General features: G+C 36.5%; 1 protein-coding gene across 1 annotated transcript in view; it reads right to left on the bottom strand.

Moving 5' to 3' along the window:
* The window catches only part of PDE6C (phosphodiesterase 6C), a 29,176-nt gene that overhangs the window by 1,855 nt on the left and 9,794 nt on the right, over positions 1 to 17,527 (bottom strand). The window contains exons 2-21 of the mRNA XM_065639084.1: positions 16,482 to 16,634; positions 16,281 to 16,370; positions 15,910 to 16,050; positions 15,274 to 15,348; positions 15,121 to 15,185; positions 14,943 to 15,009; positions 14,141 to 14,188; positions 13,764 to 13,913; positions 12,952 to 13,095; positions 12,800 to 12,868; positions 9,552 to 9,698; positions 9,075 to 9,182; positions 8,858 to 8,967; positions 6,730 to 6,817; positions 4,987 to 5,087; positions 3,801 to 3,908; positions 3,505 to 3,568; positions 2,431 to 2,505; positions 2,214 to 2,297; positions 1,033 to 1,186 (exon numbers count right to left, since the gene is read on the bottom strand). Coding sequence (XP_065495156.1) covers positions 1,033 to 1,186; positions 2,214 to 2,297; positions 2,431 to 2,505; positions 3,505 to 3,568; positions 3,801 to 3,908; positions 4,987 to 5,087; positions 6,730 to 6,817; positions 8,858 to 8,967; positions 9,075 to 9,182; positions 9,552 to 9,698; positions 12,800 to 12,868; positions 12,952 to 13,095; positions 13,764 to 13,913; positions 14,141 to 14,188; positions 14,943 to 15,009; positions 15,121 to 15,185; positions 15,274 to 15,348; positions 15,910 to 16,050; positions 16,281 to 16,370; positions 16,482 to 16,634 — 2,041 coding nt within the window. The remainder of the gene's footprint in view (positions 1 to 1,032; positions 1,187 to 2,213; positions 2,298 to 2,430; positions 2,506 to 3,504; positions 3,569 to 3,800; positions 3,909 to 4,986; positions 5,088 to 6,729; positions 6,818 to 8,857; positions 8,968 to 9,074; positions 9,183 to 9,551; positions 9,699 to 12,799; positions 12,869 to 12,951; positions 13,096 to 13,763; positions 13,914 to 14,140; positions 14,189 to 14,942; positions 15,010 to 15,120; positions 15,186 to 15,273; positions 15,349 to 15,909; positions 16,051 to 16,280; positions 16,371 to 16,481; positions 16,635 to 17,527) is intronic.

Here is a 17,527-nt window from a genome sequence, read left to right as displayed (position 1 = left end):
TAACGTTTCTTTTAGGAGCCAGTAACTCCGGAGTGCAATTCACACTCTGACAGCAACTTGATGGGTGGCCTTGAGTAGCCTCTCTTTCTGTGAAATGTGAAGAATACTCACCTATTTCCCACAGACACTGATTAACAAATAAATTATTCACTACTGTTTTATGTTTTAAAGATGTGAGACACAGACTTAGAGTAAACTAACTTTTCTTCTTCAAACTACCTGACAGTAACTAATTCTGTAGAAATCACACGTGTTTTTGTTTTGATCTCTGAACATTATCAGTCAGCTGATTGGCAGAGCTGATGACCTGCTGTTCCTCATGTAATAAGGAATAAAAATAACTGACTTATTTTACTGTTACACTTGAGTGATAGGTTCTCAGTTTCTATAAAATCAGATTCTCTTGTAGGTTATCATATGCAGAGCCACACTCTCAATTTTAGGACTTGGGCTGTCTTAGGAAGATTAGTGTTACATTTGTGGTATGAGTGTATTTCAGCCAAGAAATTGATGGTAGGGAACTAGAGCCAAAAGTTAGTCTTAAACTTGGAAGAGAAGTAGGGTTTTGCACTGCTTTTTTATCTTCCAGATGCACACTATCCATTCCCATCTCCTTTACTTACACTTTTCATTTTCAAAGCACCTGAATGCATTTGGGGCTGATGCCACACAGAATTTTGATACATTTCTAGTATTTCAGGTGATTGCAGCATTCACAGACAAATTTATTTACATTCAGTTTTAAGTCTTAAGACAAAAGAAATTTTACATTACCTTCATTTTCATGATGGTCGTGTTTCCTATAATTCTGCAGCTAAGAAAATGAGGTCCGTGTACTGGATTTGTGTAATCTTTAAAGGTTACTCTTCCAAGTGAAGATAAAGCTAATTTGGCTAATTCAGAACTCGCGTACCCATTAGCATAAAATTTAATACAATATTGCAAAAGTTCACTGCATGCGTGAATTTGAGAGAGAGAGAATATGTTGACTGCCTTACAAATATATATAAATGAAAACCTTAGAACCTTAACCTTTTTTGGCAGCTTCTTCTTCTTCCTTTTTCTTTTGTTCCTCAATAATTTTCATCTTCTCTTCATATTCATCAGCTCGTGTTTTCCATTCAACCCTGTTGTTTTGAAGACCATCAAACATAGGTGTAATTTCCTTGTGAAACCTTGAGAATTCCTGTACAAACAATTTAAATTAGTAAATTAAAAATTTGTGAACGCGAATGATGTGTAAACTCTGAATTTGTGGAAATACTGCTGCTTTTCAGAGAAAACATTAGCTTTCTTTTTTGTACTATATCTAATTCAGTATGTATGCTAGATAAATTCATCTTATTTCATTTAACAGTTTTTCAAGCACTCGTTCCATCTCTGGTAGTGAGTTTCTGTAGAAGAGAAAACATTTTAAAAGAAATAGTGTGAGTAACAGCTGGTGCAGATTTGAAAGCATGTTCTTGGACATGCAGTGGTGGCATATTACTGGAAATACCATGGGACAATAATGCCCTATTGTGCACAGTCAGAAAAGATCTGAATTATATAATGCACATTTTAGTATCTTCCCTAATCCCACATTTGATAGTCTGATTCGTATAATACGATTGTAACTATGATACATGATATTTTATCATATGATTACCAGTATCAGGATATAATAAAAAAGTCTAGTATCCTATAGTATATTATAAGCTGACAAGGATGTATCTGAAAATGTTAAAATATTACATGTCACACTTCTGCATCACATTTTGGGATATTAAAAGCTAGACAGGGATTAATAATGTTGGCATTTTAGTGCCTTACAGAAGATATAGAATATCTGTATTTCCAGAATATTGCAAGTTTCCTATCCCTATTCCTGCTTTCTGTGACCATCCACATGTTGCATGCTTATATTAAATGGGACTGTGAAGACTTAGACTGGGCTTTCTAACTCAGTCTTTCAAGGTAGTAACAAAATCTCAGCACCCTCAAGTTTCGCTGAGATCGTCACTTTTTTATGAATTTGCTTCACATCTCTTGAATTTGCTTTGTTGGAGCAATTCTTCCCTGTAACAAAAGATTGAAAAATTGTGGTGGTTGTGATAGTTGTTTACCCTGTGACCAATAGTTCTGCTGCTGTCCAGAATTTTTTGACTGCAAGTTTGTCACTAATTGTGCCATCGAAACTGCTGCAGTGGGGAAACAAAAAGAAATATTCTTACCTTGTATACAAATGTACACACAAAATCTATGAAACCAACTTGGAGCTTAGGTAGTTCATCTCCTTTGTTTCTGTCCATCATAGGCTAGAAGAGAATAGCAGTAATTTAGATTGTGTAGATATGCTTTTTGGTATATTGATCTGGTAAGAATCATGGACCATTATTCAATGCTTTAATAACAGTATTTCTTAACACAGTTACATTATTTAGTACTTACAATTGGTTGTTGCTGTAGCACAGTTCTCTCCAGGTCTCCTTGCTCCCAGAATTCATTTGCAACCATGAGGGCAACCTGAATAATCACAATTCAGTGGAAGTGTCAGCAGAAAGCAGTATATTCAATTAAATAAAATAACAAGGCTTTCCAGAAAATGTGAAAACGTTGTTTAACCAATAACTGGCATATTACTGTTTACTACTCAACTATTACTGCTAACTTCCACAAAGAGAGGACTTATTTCTTGCTAGCTGCGTTACCTCTGAGTAGTTTAAAAATTCTCCAGAAATTAGGAGTTTGGGTCAAACACAATAAAATTCCACTCTTTAATCCCTGTAGAGACAGTCAAGTGCTTCTTTCAAAAATTACAGACACACTCTGGTGTACTTAAAGCTTTTTTCCAGCAAATTATCTCTACCAATATTCTGGTATGTGCTGAGTAAATGATAGATTGTTGTCAATAGGAACAAGACAATATTAGCAACATAACAGAATCTTCTACTACCTGTAACATGTATTGCTTAGGAGGCTCAACAAACATCTTGCAGTTGTATTTTGATTAAACATTGTTAAAACCTATTCCTGTAAGGCTAAGTGATAAGCTTCAGTGCAATGATCAATAAGTACTGAAGTACTTTATGTACAAAGCAGTGTCACACTGTATTACAGTATTTATTTTTAGCATGTTTAAGCTACTTTGAAATGGCACCAAGATTTACAGAATAGACACAATTAATTCAAATCATACTGTTGTTAAATCTGTGCCTTAAAAATACCTGAAAACTAGCAAAAGTTGGATAGCACAAAAATAACTGAGTGATATTTAAGAGTAGCTAGAACAGCTGACAGAATCAGGGATGCCGGTTGTAGCTGAAAGACAAGCAGAAATGGATGGATCAGCTCACAGTCACAGAAAAATTGAGGTTATTTTCTGGAAACATAATTGGGTGTGGATACTTAAATATCCATTAAATGAGAAGGGTGTTGTTTTGGTTTTTTTTTTTCATTATCGTGCACCAAATAGGCAGTAAAACAGACAGCAGATGTAGTATTGTCTGTTTGAAAAGTACCTACCTTACTTTGCACTTCCCAAGGCTTGGTTATAGCAGACAGGTCACATCCAGTCATCATCATAGCCCTTTGAAAACACAAACCAAACCAGGAATATAGTCAGGATGTTGATAGGCATTTAAATTCCTTTTAAAAATCGAGACCTTTTTTATCTAAGATACAGATGAATGCACATTTTGAGAAGATTGAAGACATCAGACCATAACACCAAGTCTTAATTTACATGTTTAGGTGCCGATTATTTTAAAATCTGGTCCTAGATAGCTGGTTGAATAAAGAATGAAATATTAACCACCTACATGATGACTTCTTTCTTGGTTGGGTCAATAGATATATATTTAATTGCCTCCTCTTCTGTTTCCATTTTTTCAATTGCATCCACAATCTTTTGAAACATAGTTCTTTTCCTGTTAAAACATACCAATAAACCATATATAGTTCCTGCATTAAAAATGAAATAGAAAACCATATTTCTGCGTCTCCAAAGTATTGTCTTAGTCATCATAGTATCAAAGTGACACGTTATTTATGCTGAACTCAAACTTTTCAGGTAACCTAGCACAGTTAGATTTTGCTATACACCACTGACATGTGAAGTACTATGTGAGAATGTCTGACAAAGAAACAACCCATTTCCTAACTCTTCCTATTTAACTGTTTGGGGTGAAATTCTTATTTTTTTAGTATTACATATTTGTTATTTTCTGTAACATTGAATTGGGAAAAGTGAGGTAAATACTAATAAATGTTCTTCTACTCCATCCCCTCAAAAATCAGCTTATTGCTTAATAAATATTTTAATTTGCATTTAGAGTAAATGAAACAGTGGAATTACTGTTCACTAAAATTTAATAACTCCTGTTGAACAGCTTACTGAATTGTTTCCTGTCTCCTGTCTCTAAATTTTCCCAGTAATAAGAGATCTGGATCAAAACAAAAGGCTCCATATATCTTTAAGGAAAATACCTATTATAAAAGCATATTAAGTCAGTAACTTAGGAACAGAAGGGATGATTTGATATTTGAAGTCTTTGGCACTGTGATCAGTTGATGTTTGCAGTTTCATTTTTAAACCAGCATCTTAATTTCCATGCCATAAGCATACTTCTATTTAGTATGAGTAATTGTAGTGTGGTACACTGAATATCACACATGCACACAACCTTAAAATAAGGCTACAGAATCCCCACTTCTGAAATACAGTGTTTGCTGTAACTAAAAGCATATTTGAATGACCTACTAAATATATACTAAGTATTACATTAATGTATATGTTTTCTAATTTGAAAGCTTACAATGGATCTAAGAACGTGTCTCTTTTTTTTTTTTTTACAAGAATTAGGCTTAATAACAATTTTAAATATAACTGTACTCTGCATAGAAACATCTCTGTACTCTGCATATAAACAACTAAAAACTAAAGTTACGAATAGTATAGGATTGACATTTTTTTCAGTAGGAAGTTATACAGAATTCAGTACTCACTTGAAATACAAAGCCAAGTCAGTTGCTATTATTGCTACTTCAAATAAGTGTAGAACAGTTTCAAACTGGCGCTTATTTAGGTTCTGGAAGATGTTTAAACTCTGCAAGATGAAAGTTAGAAATTCATTTCCTTTTATAACACTGGTTTGGGTTTGTACTACACAAATCGACACAGAATGCTATAACAAAATTGGCTAACTACAGTCTCTAAATGAAAATAGTGCTGCAAATGAAAAAATATTCAATTGGTAAAGATGGTCCTTATTCATAGCTAATAAATGGCTAAATAACTGTGTGAATGGTCAGTGGATCTATGATGCTGCCCACAGGGGCTGCACAAATAACTAAATCCACAGTGACACAAACCAGTTGCAAGTCCTGCTATTGCCATATGTAAATTAAAACTGAAGAAAACCACCTGTATTCCACATAATTAGTACAGAAATGGCAGTTCTTCATAATTTCTTTGCAGTACACATTCCGTACAGCTGATTTTCCTAGACTTTTTAAAGCTTCGTAGCAGACACCTTTTCCTCCTGTTAACCTGGGTCAGCACAGTCTCCTGCGGTGCTGTTGGGGACCTGCTATGGCAAGTACAATGGCCTTTTCCTCAGGCAAAGGGAATGAGAGTGTCACACTCGGCATTTCTCTAAGCGTGCTAGTTTTCCTTCCTTCTTTAACTGAGGGGACAATACCTGTGAGAGCACAGGGTGCTGTTGAGAGCCTCCAGAGATCCTGACAACGGCTCCAGCAAAAAGCTGGGGTTAGTCCTTGGCACCTCACTTTTGAAAACGTACATTTCTATCAATAAAGGTAAATATGGTTTCTGGTTTTATTTAGAATTATAAGTCTCCTGGATTTTTTATGATCATTGTGCTGCTGGTTAGTGTAAAGATTTATTTTGTGGCCTCAGGTCAGGAAATAGTAGCGCCACAGGGATTATAAAATGAAAAAAGAGTGGCAGTGAGAGCCTGCCACGCTGCTGCAAACCAGCGGGATGGAAGAGGCACATGTGTTCGAGCATGCCTGTTAAATCTCTCATTTCCCTACAAAATAAGTAGTAAAGAGTTGTAAATAGTCTCTCCCCTTGTAGCCAGGACAGAGCCAGGCACCACTGAGGAAAGGTGGCCCATGGCTACCAGAGGAGGAGGGCTCTGTGGGGCAGAGGGCCCTGGCGGGCTTGCGCTGCCGCCATTTTGTGGAGGCTGAGGAGATTCGGCGGGAAGCCTCACCGCCAGCTGCTGCCAGTTCAGGGGAGAGCCTCGTGATATTGCCTTCCCTGTTTTAGCAAGGTAAGGTGTGGGGTGGGGTCTGGGCTGGGGTAACAGCTGACAGCTGGGCATAATAAACAGCTCCATCCCTTTGTTCCTCAGCTGCCAGAGCCAGCAGCTGAACTTGGACCTCCTGAACCAGGGGAAGCAGCCTAATGACAACATTTTGTCTGTGCATATTGTATTTTCTGCTTCGGTTTCAACATCAGCTGTTTTGTGAAAGTGGAAAAAATGTGAGGACTGTGAGCGAGACCCAGAGGAAAAGCTTGAGTGAGTCTATTTCTGGTGGAATTACTGTCATCTCTCTAAAATCAGGCAATGCATAAGAATTTGACTTAAAGTTCTGAATTTTAGTGTAATTTCATAATCTAGACCTAGAGGAGTGGATGAGACATGGTGAAATTACAAACATCGTAACTGAGTTGGATGTTTTGTGTTGCTGGGTGTGAGCAGGAGGTTCCTGCAGGCATACCTCATCCTGCAGAAGGGTTTTACTGTACTCCAGATGGTGCCTTTCTAAAATGGATGAGCCATGAAGTTTCGCCAGTGGAGCAGCTGATCTGTTGAAAAATAAGCAATTCTTTATATTTTGTTGGCAATATTTTTGATTAAAGATTCAGATTTTTAGGATTAAAATGCTGCTGATCTACACATCCAATAGTATAATCTATATATCTTAAACACTGGTATGATGCAAAAAACTACTTGCTTGCCTTCTCTCTTGTGACTGAGTAATGATGGCAACTGGAGAGCACTGGGTGTTCAGTGCCCACTGGAGTCAAAGGTGTGGTCAGATGCCTCTATTTTGTTTCGCACGTTCAGTTTTGCTATTTGTTTAATCCACATACCTTCTGTGTACCTTAAAAATGGCCTTTATGCATCTTTTAGTATTTATTGTGTAGCACAGCTTTTGGACTCCTGTTTGTCTGTAATGACTTGGGCCATGTCCACTACGATTCTAACACTGTAAGTAAGTTAAATCTAAAGTAACAGTATAACGGAGTTTAATTCCTCTAATGCCCTTGGGCTCCTCCCCTGCTTCAAAGTTGCTGTTTTATGGACTGCACAAGTCCTGACACCTCAGGTGTGTTCAGTATTATCACAGAGCTCGAAGCATCCCCCTGATGTTGGGCTAAGCTTCAAGCAAAGGAAATTCTGTGTCAAACTATGGTAACAGGAGGAAGGAAGAAGTGTCTTGTCTACATAAGCTCCAGATGGTTCTGCATGTTTGGAAGTGTATTTTCCTCCTTTCTTCTCTTGGCTAATAACTCTGCTACTCAGATAACCCAAGGTGGATTGCTACGTGCTATCTGTATTTTCTGACTTATGATTAGGACTGTCGTGGTAAAGCCTGATAACTTTATAAATAGCTTTACTGCGTATGACCTCACGTAGAAGGCTTTCAGCTAGGGAAGACCACAGTAGGAAGATTTAAAACCTCCCTTAAACTTATTTGGATGCGAGGCAGCCCATTGAATAAGAATCAGCGTCTGTCATTCTTTCTCTCCTACGTCACCTGGAGAATCCCTGAGAATAATCAGAAAATCCCCTTGCATCACTGGTCCTGCATGCAGGCTGAAATGCCTCTCCAGGGTCAGAGGAGGAGGATGAATCAGTCTGGAGATATAGTTCGTGGGAAACTGTACTCAGAAAATTATGGTTATAATCTTCTGGTACACATGACATTCTGAGAGACCTATGTTCTCTGGCTAGAACACAGAAACAAGCCCTAACAGATCTCATAAAAGACTAAATGGTAAATTGATCACTCTTCAGGAGAACAGTGGGTCTCACCTTGATGTGTAGCATTGTAATAAAAAGGTAAATTTAAATCAAAAAGGTGAATTTAAATTAAAATTAATGTATATGGTTTTATAACAAACATCTACTAATTAACACTGTTTCATAACAAACAAGGGAAAAATAACAAAGAAATCCTTTAGAATATTTTCTCAGAGCAGAAAGGAGCATGAATTGCAAAGCTTAACCTCATGATGTGTAACTTCCTGGCATGTGGACGCAGTGGCAGGACACAAACTCTTTAGCTCAGGATCCTGCATAACATGAGGAGATTACACCTTAGGACCCACATCAATTGGTAAACTGAGCAGGAGGGTAACAACTGAGCTAGTCAAATTGGACAGTAGAAAACAGAGAAAAAGAATGCATCTTAAATCCTGTCTCCCTCTGAACTGACCCTTGTGTGTGCCACGTTCCGAATCCCTCTCCAGAAAAGTGCTTTTGCCCTGTCTTGAAAAAAAGTAATTCAGTTAGGGGTTTTAATTTACTTTTCTCATTTCTTTGTGGCCTCATGTGCATGAGCCTCTGCTACAATCTAAGCATTGCAAGAGCTTAGTCTCTCTTAGAAATGAATTGCAACTCCAGGAGACTTGTCTATTACAATATTCTGCTTTTGTATTTTGTCCTTATGTTTCACCTGTCATGACAAATGCTCTGAGGCAGAAGTCTTCTATAGGGCAAGTGTTCATTCATGCCAGGTGAATATGAAATATATACCTTATATTTTGCAAGTTTTGGCAGGTTTTTTTAATTTGCCACTAAAATACTACATGTCCATATATTTGAGCATTTATACGTACTTCATCTGATACAAGTTATTGGTCCCTCTGTGATCAATGTCATGGCAGAAAGCAGCAGCAACCATGGCAAAGGCTTCTAGATCAGTATAGTATTTCTTTATTTTGCCTGTCTGTAAAAGAAAACAGACAATTCTGAGTGTGTGCCTTCCTGAATTTTCCAGTTGGAATTGAAATGAAAACTAAATAATGAATGTAAGATTAATATTAGCAACATTACCATTAGCAGAGTAAACATTGTTTGTCCCACATTGAATCCATGTCGCCAGTTATGATAAGTGATATCTCGATAACCTTTCCTGACTGTGTACATCCATCTTGTAAGGACCTATTATGAATGAAAGTGATTAAAACTGTGCTGTTAATTGAAACAAAATGATGGAGTTCCTGTAAAATTACTGGAATATATCATGAAATTACTGTAATAATGTGCAAGTTCTATGAAAATAATTGCTTTTCATTGAGTTAAACATAGAAGCAGCAAATTGTTCTTATGTAAATGCATGTTTCATACCTCACATAATTTCAGGATTAGTTTTAAGTCTTTGTGACAAATGCAAATGTTTAATTAAGAATGGAAGATTGATATACATACCACTAATATTTTAGTATTGCCTACTTCTATATTAAAGTACCAACAGTCAGCTATTTCTCTTCTATCTTAAAATAAATATAAACAAAACAAAATAAATCAGACCTCAGCTGGGACTTTGAATTTTTCAACAACATTTATCTCAAAGAACAGTCGTATTCCACAAGTTATCAGACCATGCTCTGTAACAGGAAAGTCACTGAAGCGGAATTCATACAGTTCTAAATCTTTTGGATCAGGTAATTCTTCTTTCTGTTAGAAAAAGTCAAAAACACGAGAGGTTTTTCTGGCAAGAACAAAGTTGGAAAAAGTTTTTTATTTTCTTTCCTGACTTCAGTAGACATATTGCCTAAATATGGTATGCTTAATATATCTTCAAAGGCCTCAGGTTTCAGTACAAGCTGATGTGTATTAAGTTAGGAAACAGAATTGTGATACTGGTAGCTTTCTCCTCAAACAGGATAGGTAAAAATCTTGGCCAGACAGTGTTTCTTCCTACTCTGAATTCCAACACTATCCGTTGTGACCATCTCAACATTTCCCTAGCTTAGAAATCTCAGGCCTTGGAATTTCTCCTTCCTGGTATAAAGTCCTACGGTTCTTCTCCTTTTAGCGTGGTCTCAAGGCTGCAGTTCAACTTTTTTCATGACCAGAATTTTTCTTGTTAAGTGTTGCTTTTCACTTTTGGATCTTATGAATAGTGGGGAATATAGTGACCAAAACCAACCTGTCTAGAGCAAAACATTTTTTTACTTTTATGGTAGAACAGGATATAACAACACTTTTTTTTTTTTTTTAAATAACAGAAGACTTGCTTGCGTGCCTACCTACTCATTGCCTTGTCTTCTCTTGGAGAGACTATAGGCAAGCAAAGATTCCCATGTGTTTTTTAACTTCTAGAGTGCCTGTGGTTTCTTTCTGTCCCACAATCAGCTCTCAAAATTAGTCTGTCTTACCTCATCTTCTGTGACAGTCTCTCTTTGCCTGTGATAGCCTATATACACTTAATAGACAAACCTATAAGGCTGATTTAGCACATAGAAAGTGGACTGGAAAATTCTACAAGACCAGATATAAAAATTCACAAATCTTATTTGTGTTCTTCTTTGCCTGCTTGCAGTAGACTCTTGATTGCTTGAGTCATGAATGATCTCAGTGTATGCACAAAGTAAAAATTGTTACAATGCTTAAATGTCCAAAGCATATATTATTCACTGTTATTATGGCTTCAAATACCTCAATGTGATTTACTTTCTAGTGCTGTAGTTGGTGGTGATTCTGTCCTAGTCACTGCCTTTCTGTAGTTTACAACAGTCTATTCTGAACATTCCTGACCACTACTGAAAACAAGGGGTCACTTCAGAAGTAGTGGACTGTGTAAGTGCATAATCTTTTCCCCATGTACTAAATTTCATTAGAAGCTGTCTGGATGCCATTCAGGGATTTTTCGCTCTCTGAAGAGCAGATACAGAGCTTAGACCAGCTGTTCCCTATACTGAAGAACCTCCATATAACATACACTAAATTCTAAAATGCAGAGGATATGAAAGTTAAGAAGCCTGTATTAAATTTAAGTTGCCTATCTGTATACATTATATAGATTCACATTAAATAGCCTAACTGGTGATGGCAATATTCTTGAACTGTTCTATAACACTTTTCATCTGTATATCCCAAAGCCTAGGGAGAGTGGTATTATATTTCAAAGGATGTGCCCCAATCCAGACAAGAATTAATTCAGGGAAGTCTGATGCAACACAAAAAATAGATTATATGATCACCATTACGCCCTTCCCCCATAGTAGTCTACAAATTATCTCCATTTTATGGATAAGGAAAAAAGATGACTAAAGGTGTGCATGTATTTCAACAAATAAGGCTGAACATCCATGTGAAGGTATTTCCTTCTCCTTGGGATTTTCCATTATATTTACTCTGATCTGAGGTCAAGGACAGGGAAACCTGGGGTAGTGGTGTTTTAAGACCCATTACTTTGTGAATCATCAGATCTAGAAACACCTGCTTTATCCCATTAGCTCTCTGGGATTCCAGGTCTTATAACAGGATAAAGCATTTGCATGCAGCCTTGTCAGTGCAGAAGATATTAGACCTTTGAATTTGTGAGTCCGCGGTGTTGAGAGAACTCATTTTCATTGCTTTTTTTGAGATTTAAAAATTCATACCAGTATTATGTTTTTTATATTTGGAGTCTGTACCATAAAAATCACTTGTTGCTCTACCAGTAGAGATATTTTATAATGTTTATCTATTAATTCTTGAAACTCTTCATGCAGCTAAATTAAATTTATTTTTAAAGGTATATGAAGCTACGCATGGTCCGTTTAAGTTTTTTGGTTTCATCACTTGTAAGCTGTGTGAGCATCTGTCTTGTGGGAGCCAGTAAAATCCTAACACCATTGCATTCCAGCATGCACATGTACATAACTGAAAATAGTTTGAGATCTTTTCCCTGTGGCTATGTCTACATCAGCAAACACGGTGGAATAGGAGGAAATATGTGAATTGGTTGGAACTGGAAGTCAACAGATTTGTGTGTATTTGACCTTTTTTCTTCAGCCTAGCTCTGTTTTGATCCCTCAACAGTGGGAGTTCATTCACTAAAAGTAAAGTCAGCCAGCACACGTACTCCAGGACTGCTCCACAAGAAAAAAGGAAGTGCACTAAGTGAGCACAAACAGGAGTTTTCGTCCAAAAAGGCGCTCCTTTTCTAGATTGAAATACTAAGGCAGCCAGAGGACTGCACAGTCTGGAAGAGAAAGTGACTCGGTTTTGGTTTAGTAGGAGCAGAGTTTTGGCTGATTAGATCAAATCTGTTTCATCACTGTGAAGTCACTGATCACTCTCATTGGACTTCTCTGCCTAAGGAAATGCAGGAAAATTAATCCGAAAAGTAGGTCAGTTCCACTGGACACTCTTGCACATGTTCTTTTACTCAAAATGAAGGTGACCTTACATCAATATCCCTTCTTTTACTTTTGAAATTAAATAAATTCAGTTATAGGTATAGCACTGTCCCCATGGATATTTAAGAAAGTTAGAAACTTTAAATGTTTATTATAATTCTAAACATTTCTATATAACTTGGACTATCCAAGTCTATTGACACATATTTGGGACAGAATGTTTCCCTGTAGGTAACAGTGGGGTCTGCACCTCAAAGAACCAAAGAGGTTGAAGATGTATTATTAAATCAGCTCCATCTAGCTTATGGAACTGATAGCTAAAATGAATTGTATTAATCAGCATTTGGCTATACACAACTTCTTCTGTAATGAAGACACATAAATATTTGAGATAAGCATGCTACCAGAATTTTCAGTTTAATGACTTACCAAAATCCTGATAAGATCCTTTTGATCACATTCTTCTAAGCTATTTACATTTAATTTCTCCTTGTATTTCTAAAAATAAAAATTAATAAGAAATTCAGTCCTGGCGTAGCAAATTTTCTTCTTAAATTTTGTGACTGTGGACAGAAACTTACCAGTATAGATTCAACTTCAGAAGCGGTGGCCTTCGTCTGGTACATAAGCATTTCCTGAGCGATGTCTTTCCTGTTTTCAAGCTTGTTCATTTTGTCGTAAGTGTCAGTATTTAAAACAGACCACCCCAGGAACTGTGTGAGAGTCTGGAACAAAGCCAAGCAAAGTGGAGGTGACACCATGACTATAAAATTAAGCTGACAATTTGAACTTTTTAAAAATTCCATTGCTTTGAAAAGCAATGTGTAACTCTACTTGTTAGGGGCCTTTACCTTCCACCAACAGGTTCTGTCCACACCTACAGCTTTTAATGACATTCTTTGTCTCAACTTAGTAATTAAAGGCCCGTATTCCCACTTTGTATATGGGACTTTGAGGTTTATGAAGCTTAAATTAGCTGAGTGGACTTGGCTACACTGTGTAGCATCTTATCTTGCCCAAGTGCATGCGGTCATGAATGCTCTGGGAACTCCCATGGTCACAGGCACATCCATTGGCAAGCAGGATGTCATATCTGCTTAGCCAGTGCTAATTAGGAGATGCCGACTATCACTAAGAGTCAAATGATTAAAAAATAAAATTACATCTGACTTCTGTTCATTATTGGAATGTAAATTATCTCATTTTTTCAGGTTTATAAAGAGAAACAAAATTTCTGATTCTTATGAAACTGTATAGTGAAGAATATAGACATTTGGTTAGATGTTAGTATAGCCTATTTGAAAATGTTTAGACATTTCGAAATTACTTTTTACAATAGTATTTTTGTTAACATCATATGGCTCCTTAAAACCTCTAATCCTATTACGCTTACTTCAATGATCTGTTCATCATACTCATCGAAAGGTTTTCCATCTTTCCTATTGTAAAATGTTGCAACTCCCACAATTTCTTCTTTTTTGTTGACAATAGGCAATGACAGGACATTTTTGATAACCCAGCCCGTCTCATCCACTGGTCCTTTCTGTAGGAAAGCCAAAGAACAGGAAATGTTGTTTATTTCTTTGAAAGTAGTAATACAGCTTTGATACAGGCAATGTAACACGAAGACCCATGCATCACAAACAAAGGAGAAATTAGTTATGTAATCAACTGTATAAATAATTGGTGGAAAACATTAGTATATTTTTCTACAATATTTATAATTATAGATATTGTAATCTATACATAATTATAGATTACCAGAATTACCTGAAATGTGAAATATTCATCTGCTGGTGCATTCATCATGTTACAAATCTGCAGCATAAAGAAAAGGAGACATTGTTTAACAGGAATATAACCTGCACCAAGACCTCGCCTGATATATTAAAAAGGTATATTTATTTTTGAGGCTAAGAACAGTAAGCACTCCAGCTTGCTACAGCAATTAAAACTGCTCCTATTAAGTTAAATGTGGTTATTCTAACAAATATCATTCTGGAGTGCTTGTAGCAAAGTCTCTCATGTCTGTTGTCTCACAGCGCATAAGCACGATGGTTAAGAAAATCACTTCCAGTTTCAAATGCTGTGGGGGTTTGTACATAGAAATAAGTGAGTACTAAAGACTCTGTCCTTACCACTATTAAAAATGCCATAGGATTACTAACAACTGTCGTACATCACAACTTTGACTTACATATATTGTCTACCCAAGAAGAGATAAGAAGAAAAAAAATTTAGAACTCTGTAGATGATGATTTTCTTACTTTGACCTTTTGTTGTGAGACTTACTTAGTACACCCAGAAAGTGACATCAGACACACGCTATTATTCCTCCAATGTTACCACAATCAGAGGGAAGTTTTCCTGATGTGTTGGCTGTTTGTGTTCAGGGCTTGTCTCCACCCAGACTACTGATTCACATGATTTCACTGGGAACCAATGTTACTGGAAACAGCATTGTATTTTTGTAGAGGCTTTTGGTCATTGGGAGGCTTGGGGTTTTATTTTATTCAATCAGAAGAACTGCATGAACTACATTTTTTAGGTATTACTTTTGCTATGAACTTACAAATCCATTTTCAGCAACATAGGTTGGCAATCCACTGACAAGACACCAGTGATCTGCTGGAGGTGACCTTTAGAGAGAGAATGAAATTAAATGATTTCTACAATACAGACATGTTGTTATTATATCCAAGCAATCTATCTAATTGCCACTCATTTGCAGGCTGCCAATGAATACTCACGGAATGACTTTGATTTCTTCTTTTCCATGTAAAATATAGTCAATAATCTTATAAAAGTTGACTTCCTAAATAAAACCAGAAAAAAATGTGGGTGACCTGTACAAACTCAATGTCAAAATTAAGAGTTGTAAAAAGAAAAATTAATATCCTCACTCGTCCATCAGGTGTCTTGGGGCCTTTGTAAGGCTCTGCCTCCCCCAGCCGGATTGGCCACTCGTCATAGAACTCCTGAAAAAACGATACACAGGGTTTAGCAAAAGAAAAAAAAATCGGTTCTGTGTTCATAGATAGTATGATATCTGTGGATAGCAATTTTATTTTTCCTTCTCCATAGCTGTACTATGGTCGCATTTCAGACAATATTAAGAAAACATTGTTAAATATATCCCAGGCAGGACATGTTTACCAGTAAATTGCAGGCTAATCTGAAGCTTATCTCTGGATTGTTGTTTTAGAAGGCAGGTATTTAGAAAGCAACAGTCAGACCTGCACTTCTCTCTTCTACCCTTTCTCATGTGAAATTATGCATATGAAGAGTTGTTTCAGAATTAGCCTTTATGTTTATCATGGTTGTTTCCTTTGCCATGTTTTTATTTTGCATGTAATTTTTGTAACATAGTTAGGTTTTATATTATATAAATTATCCCAAAGGGCTAGCAAGCATGGTAACTTTGTGTCTTGGAGAGACACACACTAGAAATATGCAGAACAAATTAATCAAAAGGATGGATTTTATAGCTTGAAGTCAGGAGTAGCACACTTATAGCAAGTAGGCAAAATGATTGTTACCTTCTCTTTAGTCATGTCCAGCAGACCAACAGAGTATCTTTCACAATTCAAATACATTCGAATAGTGTACAGGGCTTTGTGAAACTGCCGTTCTATATCTGTTAGCTCTTCAAATACTTTGTTGGCAGACCACAAAAGCATCTATTTACAATGAAAGAGAAAGAGAGTAAATGTTCCTAAGAGTAAAAAAACATAAACGTATGAATCCTAGGCATTCCAGAATAAAATGATAAGATGCATTACTATTACCAAATAAAAAAATTAAAAAGATGCTATCCTTACTTCGATAAGCTTGCAAGAATATAAGATAGTGGGAATAATAGTGGTTTCACACAAAAATGAAGTATTATTGTTAATAAATTCTTCTATACCTGACTTCTTCGGGATTCAATATTGTAGAGATATGTCGTATGATGATTTCTTAGGACCAAAGATAAAAAATTGAGGTATTTTTTAAAGACCTAAAAATGACAAAGAGCAAAAATAAGACAAAATTATCAAACCAAGAGGTGACTTTACTCTAACTGCTTGTTGAACTAACAACTGTACTGTTGTGTGACATTTGAGATTACCTCTTCATCCTCTTTTGAGAACTCCGTGGCATTTAATTTGTTGAGTGCCATCACAACAGCAAGCACCTCTTTACCCTGCGTAATTGGGATTGCCAACATATTGATTGTTGTATAACCAGTTTTTTTGTCCAGAAAGTCAGAAAAATGGTTGTTCTGAAAGAAAAACAAACAAACAAAACAACAAAAACCCACAGGTGAAATGCATAATAGTTTCCATGCCAAGAGCAAATTGTCATTTCATTTGATAATTTGTTTGCAATGCTATAAGCACAGTTTCACAGTGCAGTAGGTTTATACTCGCAAAAAACCCATTATCGTTATTTAACCCAATCTTGCAGAGTTATACGTATAAGCTTAACTTGGCTTTGGTTATGAATATAGCTTCTGAAACCGTGTTCTGTGCAGATTTTTGTTAGAATAATGGGGAAATGGAGGAATTAAAAATACAGAGTAAAGGAGAAAGTGATACGGCTTTTAGGTTACCTAAGAGTCTAATATCTATGGCTTGCATGTAGGAGAATTACTTCATAGCTATGTTAATATTTATCATTATTTAATTATTTCTGTAGATAAAAGTCGTGACAGTGTCCCACTGCACCATGTTTAAAACTACTGCCTGTTTTGAATGTATATGGCTTAAAATGCTTCTGGAAGAGAGGCATCCCCAGCAGGTTTGCGTCTGGCTGAGCTGTTTCTTATTCCTTCCTGGCTGCCAGACTCCCAGCCTTGCTGCTCCCAGCCCAACATGCTCCTCTGCTGAATGGGAGGGTGCAGGGCCAGAGCGGTCTGGACACAGAGCTGCTTTTGTTGGGTGTGTGATCCTGTGGGAATGAGACCACGTGACAGATGAAAGAGCCACAACTAACTACCCCACCAGTTTCATCCTTGAAACCAAATGCTATTCTTTTCATTATTTTCTGTAACAAATACTGGGAAGCTGGTTCCTGTTTCAAAGAAGACTGTTTCATTCCCTCACATCAAAGAAATTCTTGGTGTTTTCTTTGAAATGCTTTGGTGCTCTCTTTAATTTAGAAAAGAGGTTTTAA

This window comes from Caloenas nicobarica, chromosome 7 (genome assembly GCF_036013445.1).
Source record: "Caloenas nicobarica isolate bCalNic1 chromosome 7, bCalNic1.hap1, whole genome shotgun sequence".
Taxonomy (NCBI): Eukaryota; Metazoa; Chordata; class Aves; order Columbiformes; family Columbidae; genus Caloenas; species Caloenas nicobarica.
This window is presented reverse-complemented; position numbering and strand designations above follow the sequence as displayed.